The sequence below is a fragment of the Danio rerio genome, chromosome 1 (genome assembly GCF_049306965.1).
Source record: "Danio rerio strain Tuebingen ecotype United States chromosome 1, GRCz12tu, whole genome shotgun sequence".
In the NCBI taxonomy this organism is placed as follows: domain Eukaryota; kingdom Metazoa; phylum Chordata; class Actinopteri; order Cypriniformes; family Danionidae; genus Danio; species Danio rerio.
Genome location: NC_133176.1, coordinates 58,736,979 through 58,758,524, shown reverse-complemented (window position 1 = coordinate 58,758,524; position 21,546 = coordinate 58,736,979). Strand labels below are relative to the sequence as shown.

The window sequence follows — 21,546 nt, the reverse complement described above, 5'->3', positions numbered from 1 at the left end:
CGTACACCACACAAATGGACCTGTCAGATGAACGCCGCTCCCGTTAACGTTAATTTTGCCAAATAACTGCTTATCACTGGGTGAAGTGCAAAGTGAAAACACCATCGCAAACTCACGGTTAACTGAAAAGCCCATCAAAATGAGCATTGCAATGGACAGGATGGGTTTAGTAAAGGCAATGCTATAAAAAAATGTTTTGTAAATAATTTTGCAAAAAAAAAAGTTTTTCCAGTGCAGTTCTTTATTTATTTATTTTTTTCTCAAAAAAGTACTTTTTGCTTTGTGATTTTAGGAGAATTGCATTTTTTATTTATTTTTTTATTTTTATTCAATATTTTTTGTTTGCAAAACATTCCTTTATTTTGCAAGTATATATATGCCCCTAGCCTAGATTGACTCCATACTTTTACACTTTGTGGCCAAATGTCCTCACAAATACCAAAAGTACATTTTGACCTTATGGGGACATTTTTTTGTCCCCTTGAAGAAATCAAACTAAATTAAGCATGTTAAAAATGTCAAAATTCAGATTGTTTCCTGTGAGAGTTGGGTTTAAGGGTATAGAGTAACAGAATATGTGTAGACTACAGTAGTGTGTGTGTGTGTGTGTGTGTGTGTGTGTGTGTGTGTGTGTGTGTGTGTGTGTGTGTGTGCGCGCGCGCGCGCGTGCGTGTGTGGTTCAAACTTCCGCAAACTCTGTTTTCGGTCGGTCGGTCAGTCAGTGATCATCATGTCCAACAATAATGCTAGCAGCAGCAGTGTGGCCGCGGCGCAGAAAGCCGTCAAACAGCTCAGACATGAGGCCGACATGGATCGAATGAAAGTAAGTGTGTCAATGTCAATAAAGTATGTGATAGAGTTTTCGGGTTTAAGCGAAACACAGGCAGAAGAGTAAAAGGTGTTAGTTACCGCTAGTGCTAACGCTAACCGACAAACCAACTCTTTTAAACTCGATTCACTTGTGTACATCTCGATTACATTAGTTTTCTAACGCTATGGCTACTCGTAGATACATTTAAAGTGGCTTATACAAGCTTGATACAGTCGGAAATGGTTTTAAGGAGTAAAGTTCAGTTTGTTGTTTCCCCCGAGCTCATTAATAATGCAAATAAATTCAAATACAGCAGCACAAAAAACGAGACTTTGATGGTTCTCTGGTGGAGTCGACGTGTGACTTTAAACGACTTAAAGATGAGTACATTTGAGTGGTGTTTTGGTTAAAAATAGTGTAACAGTAAAGAACATTGCATTGTTTTAAGTGAAAAGTGGGTAGTATTAGCCTATGTTTTTATTCAACTAGCTTTCCTATACATTAATTGTGTCAGTGTTGCCTGACAGAAATTGAGGTGCGTTTGTTTACTGTGCGTTTAACAAAGAAGCAATGGGATATTATGTAAGAGCTTATTGTTTTGACCGTAAATGAAAATACAATAGTGAATAGTCTGAAAGTAATGCTGACGGAGACCGTCATACTTTACAAGATCATTAATAACAGTACATTTATTTTAAAGTGATAGTTCACCCCAACATGTAAGTTCTACAGTTTATTCACCCTTGTTTTAAACTTCTATTGAACACTTTATAAGATACTTTGAGGAAAGTTGGAAACCTGTAACCTTTGACTTGCATAGTATTTGTTTTTCCTACCATGGAAGTCAATGGTTACAGGTTTTTAGCTTTCTTCAAAATATCTTATTTTCTGTTTTAACAGAAGGAAGAAACTCATAGGTTTGAAACCACTGTAGGGTTGTGACGATATATCCCCACCGGTTAATCGACATGTGACAACACCGGTAATACCGGTATCACCGTGGGGTGAGGGTTTCCTCTTTTTTTCTGCTTTTGAATAGCTTATAAATGCGTGCGTATTATATTTTCACTTTCGGTTTTGCGGGAATTGCCAATTCGTCGTCAATTGTTTAAATGGAAGACAAGGAAACTACAAAAAAAAACTTTTATTAACATAACGCAAAAAACACAACAATGCTACAGGCTGAAATAACTGTGGAAGTTGGAACCAAACAAGTAACAACCATAAAACTTTTATTACGTTTTATTATGCGCTTATTGTGCACACGCAAAGATCTCATGTTCTTCTCATCAAACTTCAATGTCTTAATGTATCAATTGTATAATAATAGCTTAGTCCTTATGAACAATCCGTTTATAAAATAGCCTACATTATTAACGAATCTATGGGCTATTGAAGAATAAACCAAATGTGAAATATGATCCTTGCATAATGATCACAACTAAACAAGCTAGCACTCATTTTATATATAAACTATAAATAAATAAAAATTCTGTAATTTCTGTATTTTCTGTAAAGATCAGACAGCCTATACAGATCACACAATCTCAATAAACAACATGTAAATGTATGAATATTCGATACGTATTGTTATGGAATATTTATAACGATATGATCTTGCTTTTGGTTATGTCGATACCAGCTTTGAGCTCTCTCTCACTTTCTCTGCATAAAGCCTTGTTTATACTCGACTTGTTCGCTTGAGTGCGCGCAGCGAATGTGACGTCATTGCGGAGTTTGCGGAGGTTCACTTTGGGTGCGCGCGGCATGATTTCGGCTGGCGGTGCGTCGGGCATTTTTTGAGACTCCGCAACTGATTTGAGTTGAATATGAAACAATTTCAAGAGATTTTATCTGAAACAGTAGGACTGAACAGACATCTTATGACTCGTGATCAGAGAGATAACCAGATAATCAATAATTCTTGGCTAGAAATTGCAACAGCCATGGGAAAGGAGAGAGTTTTTGTTAAAAGGTTTGAAAAAACCTGAAGAATAAATGTATTAAAGTCAAAAGAGGCCATGGCAAAATGTACACAATTACAGAATATGTTTTTCCACCAGTCATAGGTTTTGCACTGATGTATTTTGTTTGATTTTGTATTAAAAACAATTTAATAGTTACAATACAATGCATACAATACTTTCGCTTGTGGTTAAAGTACTTCTGAATTTGTCAAGATCTTAAAAATGTAGATCAGATCAAAGCTATAAAGTTGTGGTGTGTTTCTGTGTGTTTTCTACTGATTTAGAGCTTGAAAAAAAAGTTACTTCTTTTTAAAAGAATTGTATTTTATCCTATAGACTAGGGCTGCGCAATAAATGGTTTCAGCATTCATATCGCAACGTATGCATTTGCAATAGTCACATCGCAGCATCTGCAACGTGAGGATTAGTATAGTTGATAAGCAAAGAAGAATGTTAAGTGTTTACATTTTACAATACATTAGATAATTCATTTACATTTACATTGTCATTTAGCAGATGCTTTTATCCAATTATATTTAAAAAAAAATATTTTTTTTTGAGTACAGTTAGTGGTAGAACCAGAGGCCGATTGCAGATTAGGAAGTGAAGTGGAGACTAAATTGAGTTTTTAGTCGTTTTTTGAAGACAGCGAGTGACTCTGCCGTTCTGATGCAGTTAGGGAGTTCATTCCACCAACTGGGCAGATTGAATGAGAGAGTTCGGGAAAGTGATTTCGTCCCTCTTTGGGATGGAACCACGAGGCGACGTTCATTTACTGAACGCAAGTTTCTAGAGGGCACATACATCTGCAGAAGTGAGAGCAGATAAGAAGGAGCAAAGCCAGAGGTCGCTTTGTAGGCAAACATCAGAGCTTTGAATTTGATGCGAGCAGCAACTGGCAGCCAGTGCAAACGGATGAGCAGCGGAGTGACGTGTGCTCTTTTAGGTTCATTAAAGTATTCAATAGTAGGGGCAGGGCAAAATAGTGATATGCATAAGGTGGCCCTTCTCATAATGGCAAATCAAACACATATCAGGGTTGCAATTCTAAGAAGTATATGCGCGCTGTTAATATAAGAAATGCATCTAACTTTTTAATTTAATTTTAATTTTCACTTTTCGTTTACAAATATCATGACATATTGTGGATGGTTTTCTTGTGATACACCACTTATATCGTGATCTATCATTATTGGAGGAAAAAGTTTACAAATCGTATTACTGTACCTGAATATTCGACTATTATTTCAATTTTATGTTATTTATTTAATCTTGTAATTTGTTTGATTTACTCCTCTACAAGATTATTACAATCTAAGTTATGATTTTATTCCAAATTGAGCTATTCAAGTCATCTGCTGAAATTAATAAGTAATTTATTAGATTTATTTAAGAGATTCATAAACTCCTAAACATTTATTTAGTGTATATTGGGAGTATTTTAGCCCTAAAGGAGACCTTATAGACTCAAAAAAGCCCCCAGCATTAGCCAGTCTATGAAAAAAACATAGTTTTGCCATATAAATTATGTAACTATTAAAGTAAATTAAAATGCTCCATGAAGACATTTTTGTAATTTCCTACTATAATGATATAACATTCATTCTTGATCAGTGATGTGCATTGTGCATTAATTTGGTCAACTTTAAAGGAGATTTTGTCAATAATTATTGAGATTTTTTCCTGATTTCAGAAGTTCACAGTCATATAATATATTGCAATATATTGTAATATGTACACAGTAATATATTGGGTCAAATATTCTCCTATATAATAATCTATACATCCTCAATGCAAAGATTATTGAATCATGTATAAATGTATGCAATGTATACATTTAAATTACATCACAAATCAAAAAAAAAGATCACAAATATATTACATTACCTGCATACTCTCGGATCATCATGACCGTCTTTCTGTGTGTGTTTAACAGGTGTGGTTGTGTCTGCTTTATAAACGTTAAACAGGTTTGTGTACTCAATCCCTGTTGTTTAACATATCGCTCTGATTTCAATCTCTGCAGGTGTCTCAGGCTGCCAAAGACCTGATTAACTTCTGTGTGCAAAATGCCATTAAAGACCCTCTGCTGGCGACCATCTCTCCCAAGGATAACCCCTTCCGGCCGCCCAAGTCCTGTGGCCTCCTCTGAGCCGGCCAAGGTTATAAAAAAAAAAACACCCTTCTGTGCTTGATACATTTTTGTTTAAGGGTTAGTTCACCCAAAAATTGACCATTTACTCAACTTTAAGTGCTTCCTAATGTGTATTATCTAATTATATTAAATATATTATCTTTAAAGACAAGCTAACTGTGAGCTATGAGGATAATCAGAGGCATATTGTTCTGTTGAACCCATAAATTCAGTTTATTCTAGAAAATAATTTTCTGGTAACTACATTACCCATGATGCTCTACAGAAAATTCCACCAATCAGAAAGCCGCAGTTAGCAAAGTGCCATTAATTACATAAATCAGTGTTCATAATCAAAATAATCAATTATTTCAACATAAGTACATATATATTTGCAATAAATGTTAAAAATTATATATTTTATACCTTCAAATTATTAACAGTTTTGTTTTTCTCCCCATGTCTAATTAATAAATAAAGAAAAATACACATGAAGAACTCCTGGGAGAGATCATTTTAATTAATAATCCATTAATAACAAGCAAAATTCACAGCGCAATAGTTGGGTTCCAGAAGTAAAAACTTATAATAATATATACTAATATTTTTAAAGAAACATAAACTGTCTTCTTAACAATTTGAATAATATTTATTATTAATAATAATAATTTCATATTATTATATCATTCATTCATTTTCTTTACACTTTAATCCCTTTATTAATCTGGGGTTGCCACGGCAGAATGAACCACCAACTTATCCAGCATATGTTTTATGCAGCTGATGCCCTTCTAGCTGGAACTCATCACTGGGAATCATCCATACACACACACAATATATATAAATAATAATATAAATATAATATATAATAATATAGATATAATAATATAAAATTATTATTATTAATAATATTATAAATGTTATTTATAATATTTATTATAATATTATAAATGTTATTTATAATATTTATTATAATATTTTATAATTATTATTGAAATAATATTCAAATTGTTATGAAGACATTTATTTTGAGGTTTATTTTAATGGATTATTAATTAAAATGATCTCTCCCAGGAGTTCTTCATGTGTATTTTTCTATATTTATTAATTAGACCTGGGGAGAAAAACAAAACTGTTCATTATTTGAAGGTATAAAATATATTTTTTACTTTTAATATTGCAAATATAGATGTACTTACGTTTAAATATTTAATTACTTTGATTATAAACACTGATTTATGTCATTTCTTGGCACTTTGCTAACTGTGGCTTTCTGATTGGTGGAATTTTCTGTAGAGCATCATGGGTAATGTAGTTTTCACCAGACATTTATTTTCTAAAAATAAACCGAATTTATGGCTTCAACAGATCAATATGCCTTTGATTATCCTCATAGCTCACAGTTTGTTTGTCTTTAAAGGTAATATATTATTATTTAATAATACAAATTAAGTCAATTTTAATTTTAATGAGTGGAGTTTTACTTCTAAAACACAGCTTGTGCTCTGTAAATATTGCTTGTTAAGTAATTAATAATTAAAATGTTTGCTCATATATTTGTATATTTATTCATTATACATGGGGAGAAAAACAAAACTGTAAATTTTTGAAGGTATAAAATAGATTTTTAGACATTTATTGCAAATACATTTGTGTTTATGTACAAATATTTAATTATTTTGATTGAGTGTGGAGACTTGATTATATCATTTATGGTGCTTTGTTAACTGAGGCCTTCTGATTTGGGGGAATGTTCTGTAGAGCATCATGGGTAAGGTAGTTTTTTCATAATAATGATTACTGAGTAATGTGCAATTAAGAGTTTAACAGAACAAAATGACATTGATTATCCTCACAGGCTTCTCCTTTTAGTTTTTTTAAGGTTTGAAAGTTATTATTTTTTGTTTAAATAATAATAATTTTCAAACACAAGTAATTTTTTACCCAGATTTTACTTCAGAAACCCACATTTTGCTCTGTTAATCCGCTTTATTAATTGATTAATAACTAAAATTATTGCTCATTTATTTTGATTTATGATTTAATATATTAATATCTGTGTTTTCTGTGTTCTTTCAGAGCTGGTGAAGCTGTCTTCATCTTTACTCTACATTAAAGCCTCTGGAGCACTACACACTAGAGAGCATAGCATTTTCTCTCACACACACACACTAATTTCATTTCTTATTGCTGTTTAGTTGTATTATGAGTAATAATACGTTGTCTATATGCTGAATTTACACTGTTCACTCGGTACGATCTGTTACTGTTAAAATTTCTGAAAACCCATAACAAACACACACACACACACACACCGTGTTACTCATGTTCAAGGATCAAACACTATTTTATGAGTCTTTTATAAAGCAGAAACTAATTGAAGATTGTATGAAGTTTTCCTGGTTTATATGGAAGAATTTAGAAGCGTAGAGTTACCATTCGTCCTGTCTAAAATATACTTTTACTAATTTATGGCCATGTTTGGTGTGAAGGTCATGTTTTGTGTTGAGGTCAGAGCTCGTTTTGGATGCTGTTTCTCATTAATGATCATCTGATGAGCTGAATCAGGTGTTTAATGAGGGAGACTGACAAAATGTGCTAGGTTTTTTTATTTTTGGGAAAACCTGAATGGATGTTACATTTAAAAATATATCTCTTTTCAATGTCTTTTTACTACACTGACTATTAAAATAAAATGTTATTAATCATTATCTTGTGTCTGTGTGTGGATTTTAACCCTTGTTATATTAAACTTTATATATATTTATACCTTTTTATATTATATACATTGAAATACTCATTAGTTGTTGGTTATTTTTAATGTTTATGACTTAAAATGTACATATAATGTAAATGAAGTGACCACACATGCTTCACTATTCATCTATATGTATTTTAAGTAAGTTATAGTTTGTTTCTGACATGTAATTGGCTCAGAGCTGATGTTAATTAGACTCAAGCTGTTAATCACCAATGAGATGATTGAAGGAAACCTGTTTGATCATCGTGTCACCTAATCTAGCAGAAGTTACTTCAGATCTCATTTCATTTTTCCTCTGTAACACTTTTTTGAAGAATTAAGAGGCACAACTGCAGTGCTTTTGATCTGGTAAGATGTATATTATAACATTTACACCATATGTCCTCCAGAATTTTGCAAGGATGTTTATTATTATTATTTTTTTTTTTTGACATCAGCAGTCTAAAATGTCTGATTTTGTGACGGCTTTTTGTCAAAACGTTTGGCATTTGCATCAATTCTTACTTTTTTTTTTTTTTTTTTTTTTTTTTTTTGCATTAGAAATACACAAATATCTTCTAAAATGTCTAATTTCATGAACCATTGGACTCTCCAAAGCAAAATAAATTATAATAAAATCTAGATCTCAAAATATTTTTTTAATCTTATACTGTATGGGTGTATTTAGAGGAAAAGCCAAAAAGAAAAACATTATAGGTGCCAAAACTTGTTTCATGAAGACATTTAGTAAATTTCCTGCCATGAACATATAAAACTATATTGTTTGTTGATAATATGCATAACTGATAACTTAATTTGACCTTGATTTTCTTAGTATTTTATATTTATTTTTGGTAAGTTTATGAAATTGATTTTCAAATAGTTATATTTCAACCAAATATTGTTCAATCCTTCACGGTTAAAAAAAAAAAAAATAGGATTTCACACAATTCATTCATGTTGTCCCAACACAAATCGATTGAGTTAACAATTAACGATTAAATGGATTGAACATAAAACAATTAAGTTGTCCCAAAAAAATCTCAACATTTGCGTTTTGGCTCAATTTGAAAAAGTTCAATAAAGTGACCACCAATGCATTTATTTAAATGTATTTAAAGTGAGTTGTCATTTGTTTCTGATATGTAATTGGCTCAGAGCTGATGTTAGTTAGACTCAAGCTGTCAATCACTAATGAGATGATTGAAGGACACCTGTTTGATCATCATGTGACTCAATCTAGCAGAAGTTACTTCAGATCTCAGTTCATTTTCTCTGTAACACTTTTTTTTTTTTTTTTTTTTGGAAGAATTTAAGAGGCACGACTGCAGTTTTTTTGCTCTGGTAAGCTGTATATTATAACATTTACACTATACATTCTCCAGGAATGTGCAGATACCCTTTTATGATAAATGCAGTCTAAAATTTCTGATTTTGTGATAGTTTTTTTTTTTATCAAAACTTTTGGCATTTGCATTAATTCTTGTTTTTTTCTGCTTTTTGTTTTTTTTTAGAACAATTAGAAATGCACAAAGAGTTTATAAGATGTAGAATATCATGAACTGTTTGACTCTCAATAGCAACAAAAAAAGACCATAATATTAATCTGGACCACAAAATCTTTTTTAATCATATTGTATGGGTATATTTGGAGGAAAAGCCAAAAATAAAGACATTGTAGGAGCCAAAACTGAAGTAATTTCTGCTTGAATGAGTCACATGATGATCAAACAGGTTTCCTTCAAACATCTCATCAGTGATTGACAGCCATCATGTTTCATGAAACATGTTTAGTAAATTTCCTACCATGAACGTATCAAAACTATATTGTTTTTTGATTATATACATTGCTGAGAACTTAATTTGGATTTTATTTTCTTAGTATTTCATATTTTTTCGAAGTTTATTGAATTGAATAATTAGATTTTTAACACTCTTAATGCAAATTTTCAGATTCAATCCTTCACTGTAAAAAAAAGTGTTACACAATTCATTTATTTTGCCCCAACACAAATCGATTAAGTTAATAATGAAGTGTTTAATAATTAAATTGTCCCAAAACATCTTAAGAATTGTTTCAGCTCATTAAAAAAATAATTTGAGTAACATATTTTGATTTGTTTTTTATGTAACAAATCATTTAACGATGCAAAGCTTATTAATTCAGCTTTGAAATGGTAGATATATCTCAATTAAAAGAAACATTGAAAGTTAAATAAGTTTGTATTGTTTCTCCCAAAACACTGTCTGGTTATTTTTGTCAATAGCATTTGTGGTTTTGAGACTTTAATAATTCCTACAAAAGTTTTTCCTTCAAATAATGAAGATATTCATTAGATATTATAATAGATTATAAATTGCATAAGATATTAGTGCTTCATTCATGATGTGATGCTGTTGTTCCAGTGACTGCAGGACTATGACGCACAAACAGATCGCAAAATCACCAGAATCTCACATGAGAGCTCAAGACTCCACAGGTACACAATCACATTCAGATTTATTAAGCGGCTCTAAGGAATACTTTATTCCTAGTTATTGTAAATTGTGACATTTTAGCGTATGTTCACACATATGACAAAATTAAACTAAAGAATACTACAAATAATGTTGAAATACAGCCTACGTGTTCTTTCATGTGTTTGGCGCCATCTTGTGACTGAATAATAATAATAGGCTAGTATAGTTCTTTCTTCAAAAACTTTACGTTTAATGAAAGAGCTAATAAACTATTACAGCTCAATTCAGTGTTTTGTGTCTAATAAGTTAGTTTTTGTGCTACTAATTCGTGTAATAATTGTATAATATGGCGCCTGTTGTTTTCACGGATTAAAGCCAACCCAACAAACACATTTACGTTGTAGCGATGTCTGCACAACGTTGTATTTTTTCAAAGGCAACGTTGCCGCTTACGTGCTCGCTACATTGTCACAACGTAGAAATGTAAGACGTGAGAAGGCTGTAGCAACGTTGTCGTGCGACATTCAGCAACCGCGAGGCGGCGTTCTTACTACTTGTATTAATATTTTTTTGTGGCAGTTTATCAATACTGCCTAGAATACAGGATAAGCAGCAATTCTTTTCCAGTATTGCTTAATATGAAATATTGTTCAATTATTTTTCCTATTTAATTTAACAACTGCATGTGTAAACTTTAAAGTGTAAAAATAACACACAAATGAATATAATCAAACTTTTTATTATATATTTCACAACATTTAATACATACAGTACAAATCTAATTATAAACAAACAGTATAAAGTTTAGATTATATATATATATATATATATATATATATATATATATATATATATATATATATATATATATATATATATATATATAATTAAATTAAAGGGTAAACAAACAAGAAAAGTAAACAAGAAATCATAAAAAAAAAATATATATATATATATATATATATATATATAAATATATAAATTAAAATTCAGACACTGGGCAGTGAAGCTCTGGACTGGAGAATACAGCAGACCAGGGAGCGCAGCTGAAGACCAGGCATAGTTGTTGGTATGGAGAAAGCAGTCAGAGGAAGAAACAAATTCAACAGATAATCCAGCTTCAGAGATCCACAGCAGACACAAGTCAAAATAGGCAGTGAACAAGAGAGGACAGATGGAAACGAATATGACTAGCAAGTTATTGAAATTTCAGACATTTATTGTAATTTCATTACATATGAAATCTCCAGTGAACGGAATGCCGAAATGTTACTCGCTCGTAACAACTTCATTACGGCTTTTGTGTGTGTGTAATGTTGGAACAGATTGTTGTCGAAATCGTAGGTTTGTTTGAATATTCACGATTTACGTAGCCTATCTTATTTAGCAAGAAGAAATAAAGCAATACTCACGTCTCCTCGGTCGTTGATGAATGAGACGACGGCTTGTTGAAATTTAAACTGATTCAGCTGTGACCAGTAAATGTTGTACAGTGGTTGTCCACGCCACCTAAGCACAACCTAAAGTATGCGGCCCTCGTGATGTTTAAATGGCAACCTTATGACATCGTTGTGACAACGTTTAGCAACAACGTAGAATCCTCAACCTTTTTCCAAGGTTGGTACAACGTTGTAGAAAGGTCGCTACGTTGAGGCAACGTTGTGTGTTTGTTGGGAATCTGCTTCGCGACTGCTTAAAAGTTAGTCAGGTCTTATTTTGCGGAAACAAACGTACATTATTTCTTAAATACAGATTAAACTGTTACAAACCCTATGAAAGCACAGACTGACAGTGTGTTTTTGTGTGTCAGAGATATTGAACTCTCTGATTGAGCCTCAAGAAAACACTCGCAGTTTCTCCCGCCGACTCTTCAGAGAAGATCAGACAGACCTGACCAAGAGTTTACAGGTTCATTAAACACTCCGACAACACACTAAATATACACAGTAGCTTCAGGATAATCTCACTGAACCTTCCATTAACATATCTGGATAAATAATGTGGATATTTTATTCTATTCTTAATTAACATTTTGGCAAATCCATGAAGACAGAATAGTGCATGTCAAGGAGTTCATCTGAATCTAAAAATAGATCAAATGTTAAATGTTTTATATACGAATGTACGACAAAACTAGTCTATACAAAACTTTTTCTAGCACAGATATAAAAAATATATAATTTTTATGTGTTATGTCTAAATATAAAAACATTTTCTCAAACATATTCATGCAGTTGTGTGTTTAGGTATAATAATTGTATGATATATGAAGTTTATTATGTTATTTAGCCTTACTGTCTGTCACAGGAGCAGCTTACGGAAAAGGATCTTCACATCGCCAGACTACAAGATGCTCTGACCTCTGAAAGAAAAAAGGTGCATCCTCATTATCATCATCATCACGATTAAATACAGTTCCTGCACTGTAAAAAAAAAAATGTTGTGTTTTACAAAATTACTTAATGTTGTCCCAAACACAAATTAATTTAATGTTTTTTACAAGTGTAAGTGGATTGAAGATAAACAGTTGTGTGAATTATGTTAAGAATTGTTATTTCAACTCGTTTAAAATAGTTAAAATAAATAGTTTAAACTAGCAGAAAAAGCCATTTTTCGAGTGATGCTTACTCTGCTGTTGTGTGTGTGTGTGTGTGTGTACAGTGTGCACGTCTGCAGTCTCGCTGTAACCAGCAGGGGGCGGAGCTGAAGCGCAGAGAGCAGCAAACCAACCGCATGAAAGAGAAACTCCCGCAGCTCACCGACAGACAAAAACACCGCGGCGTCTGTGAGATTCACCGCTGGCCTTTCTATGTTTGTGTTTTCAGATGTTAAGTGGAAATAATTTCACAAACGGAACCATAAAACTATTATTATTCCTAGGTTACATACCTGTCAACTTTGGGATGTGCAAATAAGGGAATTTTAGTTAACATTAACAGCTATTATAAAGATAGAATCGTTATCAAATCTCATTAATCTTTTCTTTACTAAATAACTTGCACATACTGATTAAAGAGCAACGAATGAGTCAATCATTTATTGGGATTTTTTGTTTATTAGTTGTGTTTTGAAAAAAAAAAAAACACCAAGATCGACATCTTTAAATGTTGTTATAATTATGAATTATGTGTATATGTCTGTTCAAACACGCACCCAAAACCCAATCTTTTGCTCTGCTTAATATCACGTGTACAGAATCTGTTTGGGACACAGTGTCTATCACTGGAGTGTGTCAACTGACAGTCACGCACCGCTACATTGAGGTTTTAAGGGATGCATATAGGAGGGGCGAAGGCACCTGTTATGAAAGGGAATCCCACCATTTTTATTTTTATTTCAAAGTTTTTTCATGCCTACGTAAAATGAAAAAACAGAACAGACTCGCATTTAAGAGTGAGGGGCGGCCCCTAGTGGTTCGGCGATATGGGTTGCGTATAGGGAGGATTGGATCTTTAATGTTTATTGCCACCCTTTAGAGAAAAACATTCCTGCCAACACTCCCGTTTTCCCAGGAGTCTCCCGTATTTCAGACCCTTCTCCCGATTAGTTTTGTCTCCTGTAAAACTCTCAGAATACCGCCCCCCCCCACCCTTCCTCAGCTTTTTGGAACAGTCCACGGATTGTCGTCCGATCTTGGTAGTACAGACAAGGGTCCCCACTCGTCAGTTTGTGCGACAATTCCAATACAACGAACCCCCCCCCCACCCCCCACCCCCCGCCAAACTCTGCGCACTTCAGTTCCGAATCACACCCCCCCCCCCTTATTTATGGGAGAAATACGGATGAATACCTTGATGGGATTATAGCGAGATAGAACTTTATAATAAAAAAAAGGAAGAGGGTTGACTGGTATGCAAGGTTACAATATACACAAACTTCCCTTAGTGCAATATGACATCATCAACAAAAATTTTGGGGTAAATATTGAATTTGTAAATATGGGCATTACATATAAATGCAAAAAAAAAAAAATCCATATACAGCACAGTTACAGTGATATTTCCTATCCAAAGCTATAGAGATATTAAACGTGTTGCCGAAGTGGACAGGACGAAGAGAGGCTGGATTCAAGACGGCAAAGGCTGATGGGAGGTACATGCAGTGACCTGATGTCCTTTTCAAGTCTATCAAAAGCATTTAATTTCCGATAATGTGCATTAATGTTGACTTGAAGCATTTGTGTGTGCGATTTGTCTCCCCCTGCAGGATAGAAGAGGCATTGCGTCTGCTGTTAGACCGAAGAGAAGCTGAGCTCAGAGAAGCCATGAAACTAAGACACGGCCTTACGACGCTACTGCACATGCTCAGAAACAACATGGCACAGGTGAGAAAGACAACTGCACTTTCACTGTGTTTAATACGAAATCATTGTATGCGGAATTTAAATATGGAGTAAAGGCACAGTATGTACTTTTGGCCACTAGAGGGCCTGTATTCACAACAAACAAAGGTATATTTTGCTTATAAGTGTGGAATAATGGTAGTTGTAGTATTCACTATCCTACGGGACGATTTTAGAAATCATGTTGATGATGAGTAAAGTATTATTATCATAGTATGAAGCGGAGTAAGGCTGGAGGATGTGAAGTGAAACGAGAAACGCTGAAGCAACTTGCTGATGGGGCACAAGCAGCACAGCTTTTATTAGGATTTTTATTAGAGCTTTTTAGAATTATTGAGGGTTCTGTTGTAATGGTGTCTAATAGAACACACTTATTAAACATATTAAAGCCTCACTGTTGTCTCCATAATCTAGAAAACCAAACCAGAAATTGAGAATTTGTGACATCATTAGCGTTAACACCAAACACACAGACACACACACACATTGCACATTCTCTGCATTTGAACAAACATCTTACAAACATTTGGGATAATGTACGTACATAAATCAGCAAAATATATAACTGTTATAATGTTTTTTGGATATTTCAATGAAAAAAATTGTTCCCCTGAAAAAGTCTAGGCTTCACTGTTGTATTTTTGAGTGTGCAAAAACATTAAGTAGATGCATCATCTATTTCAATCTGTTTAATTAGGCAATTCAGGACTCCAGCAACACAGGTGTGGAGGAAACTGAAGATAATGTGCTGGTCCAATCAGAGCAGAGTCTGGGTGATCATGTGACGGGAGGTGTGGTCCAGGAGTGGATGCAAGTTCAGAAAACACTGCGGGAGCTCATGGCACAGAGTATAACCTGTTTACTCTGTAACTGACAGCTTAAATAAGGCTTTAGAGACTTTAATTCATAAAAATAGAGTTGGTCTAAATTATAAGCCCTGATTTAAAATGTCAATTATTTTTCAAATGTTTTTCAGCTAACAAAGCTAGGACATTTTTCACAGTATTTCCCATTTATATTTTTTTTCTGGAGAAATTATTCTTTCGTTTAGCTGGAATAACTAAAACATTTTTAAAAATGTGGTCAATACTATTAGCCCCCTAAAGAAATGGTAATGCATTGGCTACAGAACAATCACAGTTGTCCAATGACTTGCTTAATTAACCTAACTTGCCAAGTTTCCCTAATTAACCTAGTTAAGGATTTAAATCACACTTTAAGGGCCTGAATACCCAAACAAAAGTATTTTCAAAATCACACTATTTTTCCATGCATATTAGCTACACTACAACCTTGATATCAATATCAAGATGGCGTTGAGCATGGCTGCTGTATTGCGAGCTCCAGCAATCTTTGTTGCGTTTTGTGTGTTTTATTTGTATTTTTGTCGTTTTTCGTGCTGGATGTACACGCTCTTATTACCTACGACAGACACACACTTCGGGAAATTGGCTCCCTCTTTGCACATCGACCAGACTTTGAGTTCTTTAACGACGCTCTGTTTACAAACACAGCAACAGAGCTCTATGTCTGGGTCACACAACTGAAGCGACTAAGGAATTGCAGCCGGAAAAGAGGGAAGAGAGCCCCACCATTCTGCTGGCTAACGTTCAGTCACTGGACAACAAACTTTGCGAGCTACATGCGCACATTTCCTCTAAGCTTTTCACTCATCACAGCACACGTGCTGCTGATGATGTGACAATAAAAGTGATTTGATTTGAGTTTAACCTTATGATGTCGGCATGCACACTGTTTTCTCTTATGTCTGGGCAACACGGCTGGGTTCGCACCAAATGCAAAAGATGTGAACGAGGCAAATTTCACTTGTTTGCAGTTTGCAGACCTCCAGGAATGTGGTTGAGAAACACTGGCCTAAAGTGAATTTTAGTATCTTGCAAAATATCTAGTAAATTATTTAGTTTTGTCATCATGTCAAAGACTAATTAATTAGAAATTAGTAATTAAAACTATTATGTTTAATACATTTCTCCGTTATATCTCTCTATTAAACATTCATTTCCAATCGGCGTATTCCCTTTATATATCTGGGGTTGCCACAGTGGAATGAACCGCCGACTTATCCAGGATATGTTTCGTGCAGCAAATACACTTACAGCTGTGAAACACCTGGGAAAACACCCATACACACCATTCACACAGATGCACTACGGCCAATTTAGTTTATTGTTCACCAATAGCGCAGGTGTTTAGACCAGGGGTGGCCAACCCTGTTCCTGGAGAGCCACCTTCCTGCAAATTTCAGTTGCTATCCATATCAAACACACCTGAACCAATTAATTAGGACCTGAACACCACGTGATAATTACAGGCAGGTGTGTTTGATATGGGTAGCAACTGAAATCTGCAGGAAGGTAGATCTCCAGGAACAGGGTTGACCACCCCTGCTTTAGACTATGGGGGAAACCGGAGCACCCGGAGGAAATTCGCACCAACACGGGGAGAACATGCAAACTCCACTCAGAAATGCCAACTAGCCCAGCCGAGGCCCTGCAACCTTCTTGCTGTGAGGCCACAGCGCTACCCACTGCGCCACCGCGCCACTCCATTAAACATCACTAAAAGTCACAGGATGGCTAATAATGTTGTCATTAACTGCGTTCAGGTCCCATTGCTCCAGAAACAGACCAGGAGAAGCTGCTGGTTCATCTGGAGGAAGAGCTGGAGCAGAGCCGACAGCTGATCCGAGCGCAGCAGCAGTTGCTACAGGTCAGACATACAAGACAAACTGTAATGCGTGATGTTATTTACCACAGTAACTGAGGTGTTTTCTCTCAGGAGAGTGTAAATCCTCCCCTCCCTGCTGTGCTGATGGACTGCTACTATATTGAGGAGTGGGAGCGGCTTCAGGACCACTGGGAGGAGTTTAAGAGGCAGAGGCGGAGCTTCCAGCGGGAGAGGCAGGCCTTCACTGAGGCTGCCATCCGATTGGGCCGTGAGGTAATTTATGCATGTGCATGTTTTTCTATCTTTAATGAAGCAACTGCAATGTTTAACTCTCGAAGCCTAGGGCTGTGTTTCCCAAACCTGCTCCTGAAGTCACACCAACTGTACACTTTTGTTTACCTCTCCCTAGAACATTAGAAGAAACTCCAAAACTTGAAGTTAATAGCTTAGATAGGGGAGACATCCAAAACATGTACTGTTGGTGTGCCTTCAGGAACAGAGTTGGGAAACACTGCTCTAGGAGACACCAGTTTACTTACAAGAGAACAAAAATGACTTTAAATGACAGTGATATTCATGTAAAAAGAAACCCTAAAGCAACCAAAAATGAAGATTTGACCCTTTAAAGGGCATCTATTTTACTGTTTTCAAGCTGTAAGATAAGTATTTTGTGTCTCCAGAATGTGTCTGTAAAGTTTCAGCTTAAAACACCCCTCAGATTATTTGTTACACCTTTTAAAGATTGTGATTTTCTGCTTTAAACACAATATAGCCGTTTCTGTGGCCTGTGCATGATAAACAGATAAACAGCACAGTGACAGACATGAAGAAAGCAGATTTCACATAATGTTTGTGAGAAATACTAAAGTAAGAACTTTCCCAATGATTATTTGATGTATTTGTTGTGGAGTTAATGAGTGGATGAGTCACACACGATGTCATTATAAACTTAACACACAGCACACGCGTTTGACTTGCACTATTTTTACACAGCCAATGTGACAGGATACAGGTTAATATGCACTGCTGTATGGATATGCATTATGTTGAAGCACAAAATAAACCTTTTTTAACGTCAACAAACCGGGATTGAAGCGTCTTTTGTAATTGTGCTGACATGCAGCTGAGAAGACTAATTCATTACAAACATGCACTGATTTAAAGACGTTTTAAACTCATTCTTGATCACATTCGATGATGACTGATGATCACAGAGATCTGGACAGATATGTTAATCCCGCACATTCCTATCTTTGTTAATATGATCGTACGCATTACTACAAAGACATGTGGTAATACGTGGCTGTCAATTAATTCAGTGGGCGGGGAAACTGCACTCATACGTCACGTTGCGGTCGGCCTCAAAATGCTAGCAATTTGGATCCTATTTTAGGGAATTTTAAAGAGACTTATTGTGTTTCTATGACTGTGGACACTATACCTACACTCAGTCCTGTCCAAACAGCCGACAAAGATGATTTTCATCATAGGTGCCCTTTAACAACTAACTTTTATAGAACTAACATGAGTGTTGCGTGCTCCTGAAACATATTAAAGAGTTTGTATATACAAGGAAAATATGCAAGTGTTATTTCTAGACCTGGAAACGACATAAGAATAACTAAAATATTAAGTCATGGACATTTTTATAATTGATATATGGTGTATATTTTTGGTGTATATTATATGTCAAGCTCCAAAACATTTTATCTGATTATACTGCTATTTGTTAGGAAATAACATCACTAAAAGTTATTAAGTTCCATTTAAAGCAATCTAATAAATAAAGTAAAATTACTTCAAATATTTAAATTAAATTATTATACAATTTATATGAATGTATTTTATCATCAATTATTCTGATTATTATTATTATAAATATTAAAATTAAATTATTATACAATTTATATGAATGTATTTTATCATCAATTATTCTGATTATTATTATTATTATAAATATTAAAATTCAATTATTATACAATTTATATGAATGTATTTTATCATCAATTATTCTGATTATTATTATTATAAATATTAAAATTCAATTATTATACAATTTATATGAATGTATTTTATCATCAATTATTCTGATTATTATTATTATTATTATAAATATTAAAATTCAATTAATATACAATTTATATGAATGTATTTTATCATCAATTATTCTGATTATTATTATTATAAATATTAAAATTCAATTAATATACAATTTACATGAATGTATTTTATCATCAATTATTCTGATTATTATTATTATAAATATTAAAATTCAATTAATATACAATTTAAATGAATGTATTTTATCATCAATTATTCTGATTATTATTATTATAAATAAAAATTAAATTATTATACAATTTATATGAATGTATTTTATCATCAATTATTCTGATTATTATTATTATTATAAATATTAAAATTAAATTATTATACAATTTATATGAATGTATTTTATCATCAATTATTCTGAGTATTATTATTATAAATATAAAAATTAAATAATTATACAATTTATATGAATGTATTTTATTATCAATTATTTTGATTATTATTATTATAAATATTTAAATTAAATTATTATACAATTTATATGAATGTATTTTATCATCAATTATTCTGATTATTATTATTATTATTATAAATATTAAAATTCAATTAATATACAATTTATATGAATGTATTTTATCATCAATTATTCTGATTATTATTATTATAAATATTAAAATTAAATTATTATACAATTTATATGAATGTATTTGATCATCAATTATTCAGATTTTTATTATTATAAATATTAAAATTCATTTGATATACAATTCACATGAATGTATTTTATCATCAATTATTCTGATTATTATTATTATAAATATTAAAATTCAATTAAAATACAATTTACATGAATGTATTTTATCATCAATTATTCTGATTATTATTATTATTTTTAAAATAATTTTATTTCAAATATTTACATATCTCATCACAGTTTTCCATAGTAAAATCACAGTATCAGTAATAATAATAATCGTAATTACATTTTACAACTAAGTACTTTAATGCTTCATAATCATAAATGTTCCCACAGTAATTCTGTGTGTGTGTTTGTTTCAGAAAAATGAGTTTGAGCAGCAGAAAGCCTTGCGCTTGAAGTCGGACTTCCTCAATTTCTCTCCAGTCAAGAAAAACACACAGTGGAACCGGAGAGAGAGCACAGCGCTCAGCGACCAACGTATGCGCACACACACCTCATGACCAAAGCATTGACATCACAGTACCACAGTATAATGACCATGTGAGTGTGTGCAGGTGTAGCAGCTCCAGATCAGCTCTCCATGTCTCCATGTGTCACTCCATCATCTGAGGGGTCAGAGGTTACGCCGGGGTCCTGTCAGAACCTGGTCATGACCCCCAATACTCCAGAGCTGTACTCTGTTCTCAAACTGCCCTATTATAGGTCAGATATCTATTATGTCTAATAATGCATATTTAAAGAGATAGTTCGCCCAAAAATGAACATTATCTCCTCATTTACTCACACCGGAGTGCTTCTAAAATTTCAAAGGGGACCAAAAATCACTTTTATAAGGGGTTTAAACAGTTGTGTGGCAGCAGTGTGAATATAACCAGCTTCTAATGGTAAAACTGCATTAATATTATTGCTTATAATCAGACTTAATTAAAACAGTCTGTAGAATCACTTTGATTGACATTCTGCCTTTGTACGTGTCATTAGAGGGGGAAAGCCCCGCCCACTAGTGACCATCTCTCCCTCATTAGCATCAGATGTTAGTCTTGTTTTTAAATCTGCCACTATGCTGACACACAGGCATTTGTAGCTCCGCCCTTTTTTGAGAAGAGCACAATCTCTTTTGAATTTAAAGTGACAGTCGCCACAATTAGAATCAAAGCCTAAAAAGGTCAGTTTCAGAGAGTTATAAAACATTACGTGTTGGGATAGTTTAAGCTGAAACCTCACATAAACACTGTAGGCACATTAGAGACTTATACATTTGTAAAAAGGGGCATAAAAGATCTACTTCGATATTTTTTCTTATGTTGAACACTAAACAACATATTTTAAAGAATATTAGAAAATAGCTGCCATTAACATCCATAGTAGAAACAAGAAATGTTATGGAAGTCAATGGCAGATCAGAAGAAAGAAACTCAAACAGGTTTGAAGCAAGTGGAGGATGACAATTGTCATTTTTGGGTGAACTGTCTCTTTAATTGTAAAGCACAGTTGTAGTAAGTGTGATTATTCGTGTGTCAGGTCTCAGCAGATGCTCGGGTCACCTGAGGAGCACCACACCTGGCCCTTTTAGCGTAAAGCAGAGCTGGAAATACATTTCAACGGGACACATTTTGAATCAATTAAATAAAGACATGCATTACTGTATTGTG

The 21,546-nt window shown here is 33.5% G+C and overlaps 2 protein-coding genes across 4 annotated transcripts; both read left to right on the top strand.

Annotated features, from left to right (window-relative positions):
- The first annotated feature begins 673 nt into the window (after positions 1-673).
- On the top strand, positions 674-7,623 carry si:ch211-286b5.5. Of its 2 annotated transcripts, none has more exons than NM_001200040.1 (3): positions 674-823; positions 4,805-4,940; positions 6,992-7,623. In NM_001200040.1, exons 1-2 carry the CDS (start codon positions 731-733, stop codon positions 4,928-4,930), a joined length of 219 nt encoding a protein of 72 aa, NP_001186969.1. In that variant the 5' UTR covers positions 674-730; the 3' UTR covers positions 4,931-4,940; positions 6,992-7,623. The 2 variants fall into 2 exon arrangements, 1 of the variants encoding a protein (NP_001186969.1); XR_223214.4 differs by having other exon boundaries at positions 699-823; positions 4,805-4,990.
- A 349-nt stretch (positions 7,624-7,972) lies between these two features.
- Positions 7,973-21,539, top strand: si:ch211-286b5.4. Of its 2 annotated transcripts, XM_073907233.1 has the most exons (14): positions 7,973-8,021; positions 8,962-8,996; positions 10,059-10,132; positions 11,923-12,020; positions 12,420-12,488; positions 12,774-12,897; positions 14,126-14,204; positions 14,319-14,436; positions 15,152-15,302; positions 17,081-17,184; positions 17,254-17,415; positions 20,254-20,371; positions 20,449-20,596; positions 21,416-21,539. In XM_073907233.1, the coding sequence occupies exons 3-14, from the start codon at positions 10,072-10,074 to the stop codon at positions 21,465-21,467; spliced, it is 1,284 nt and encodes a 427-aa protein (XP_073763334.1). In that variant the 5' UTR covers positions 7,973-8,021; positions 8,962-8,996; positions 10,059-10,071; the 3' UTR covers positions 21,468-21,539. The 2 variants fall into 2 exon arrangements, with proteins under 2 accessions (XP_073763334.1, XP_068078047.1); XM_068221946.2 differs by lacking the exon at positions 8,962-8,996.
- Positions 21,540-21,546: the final 7 nt, after the last annotated feature.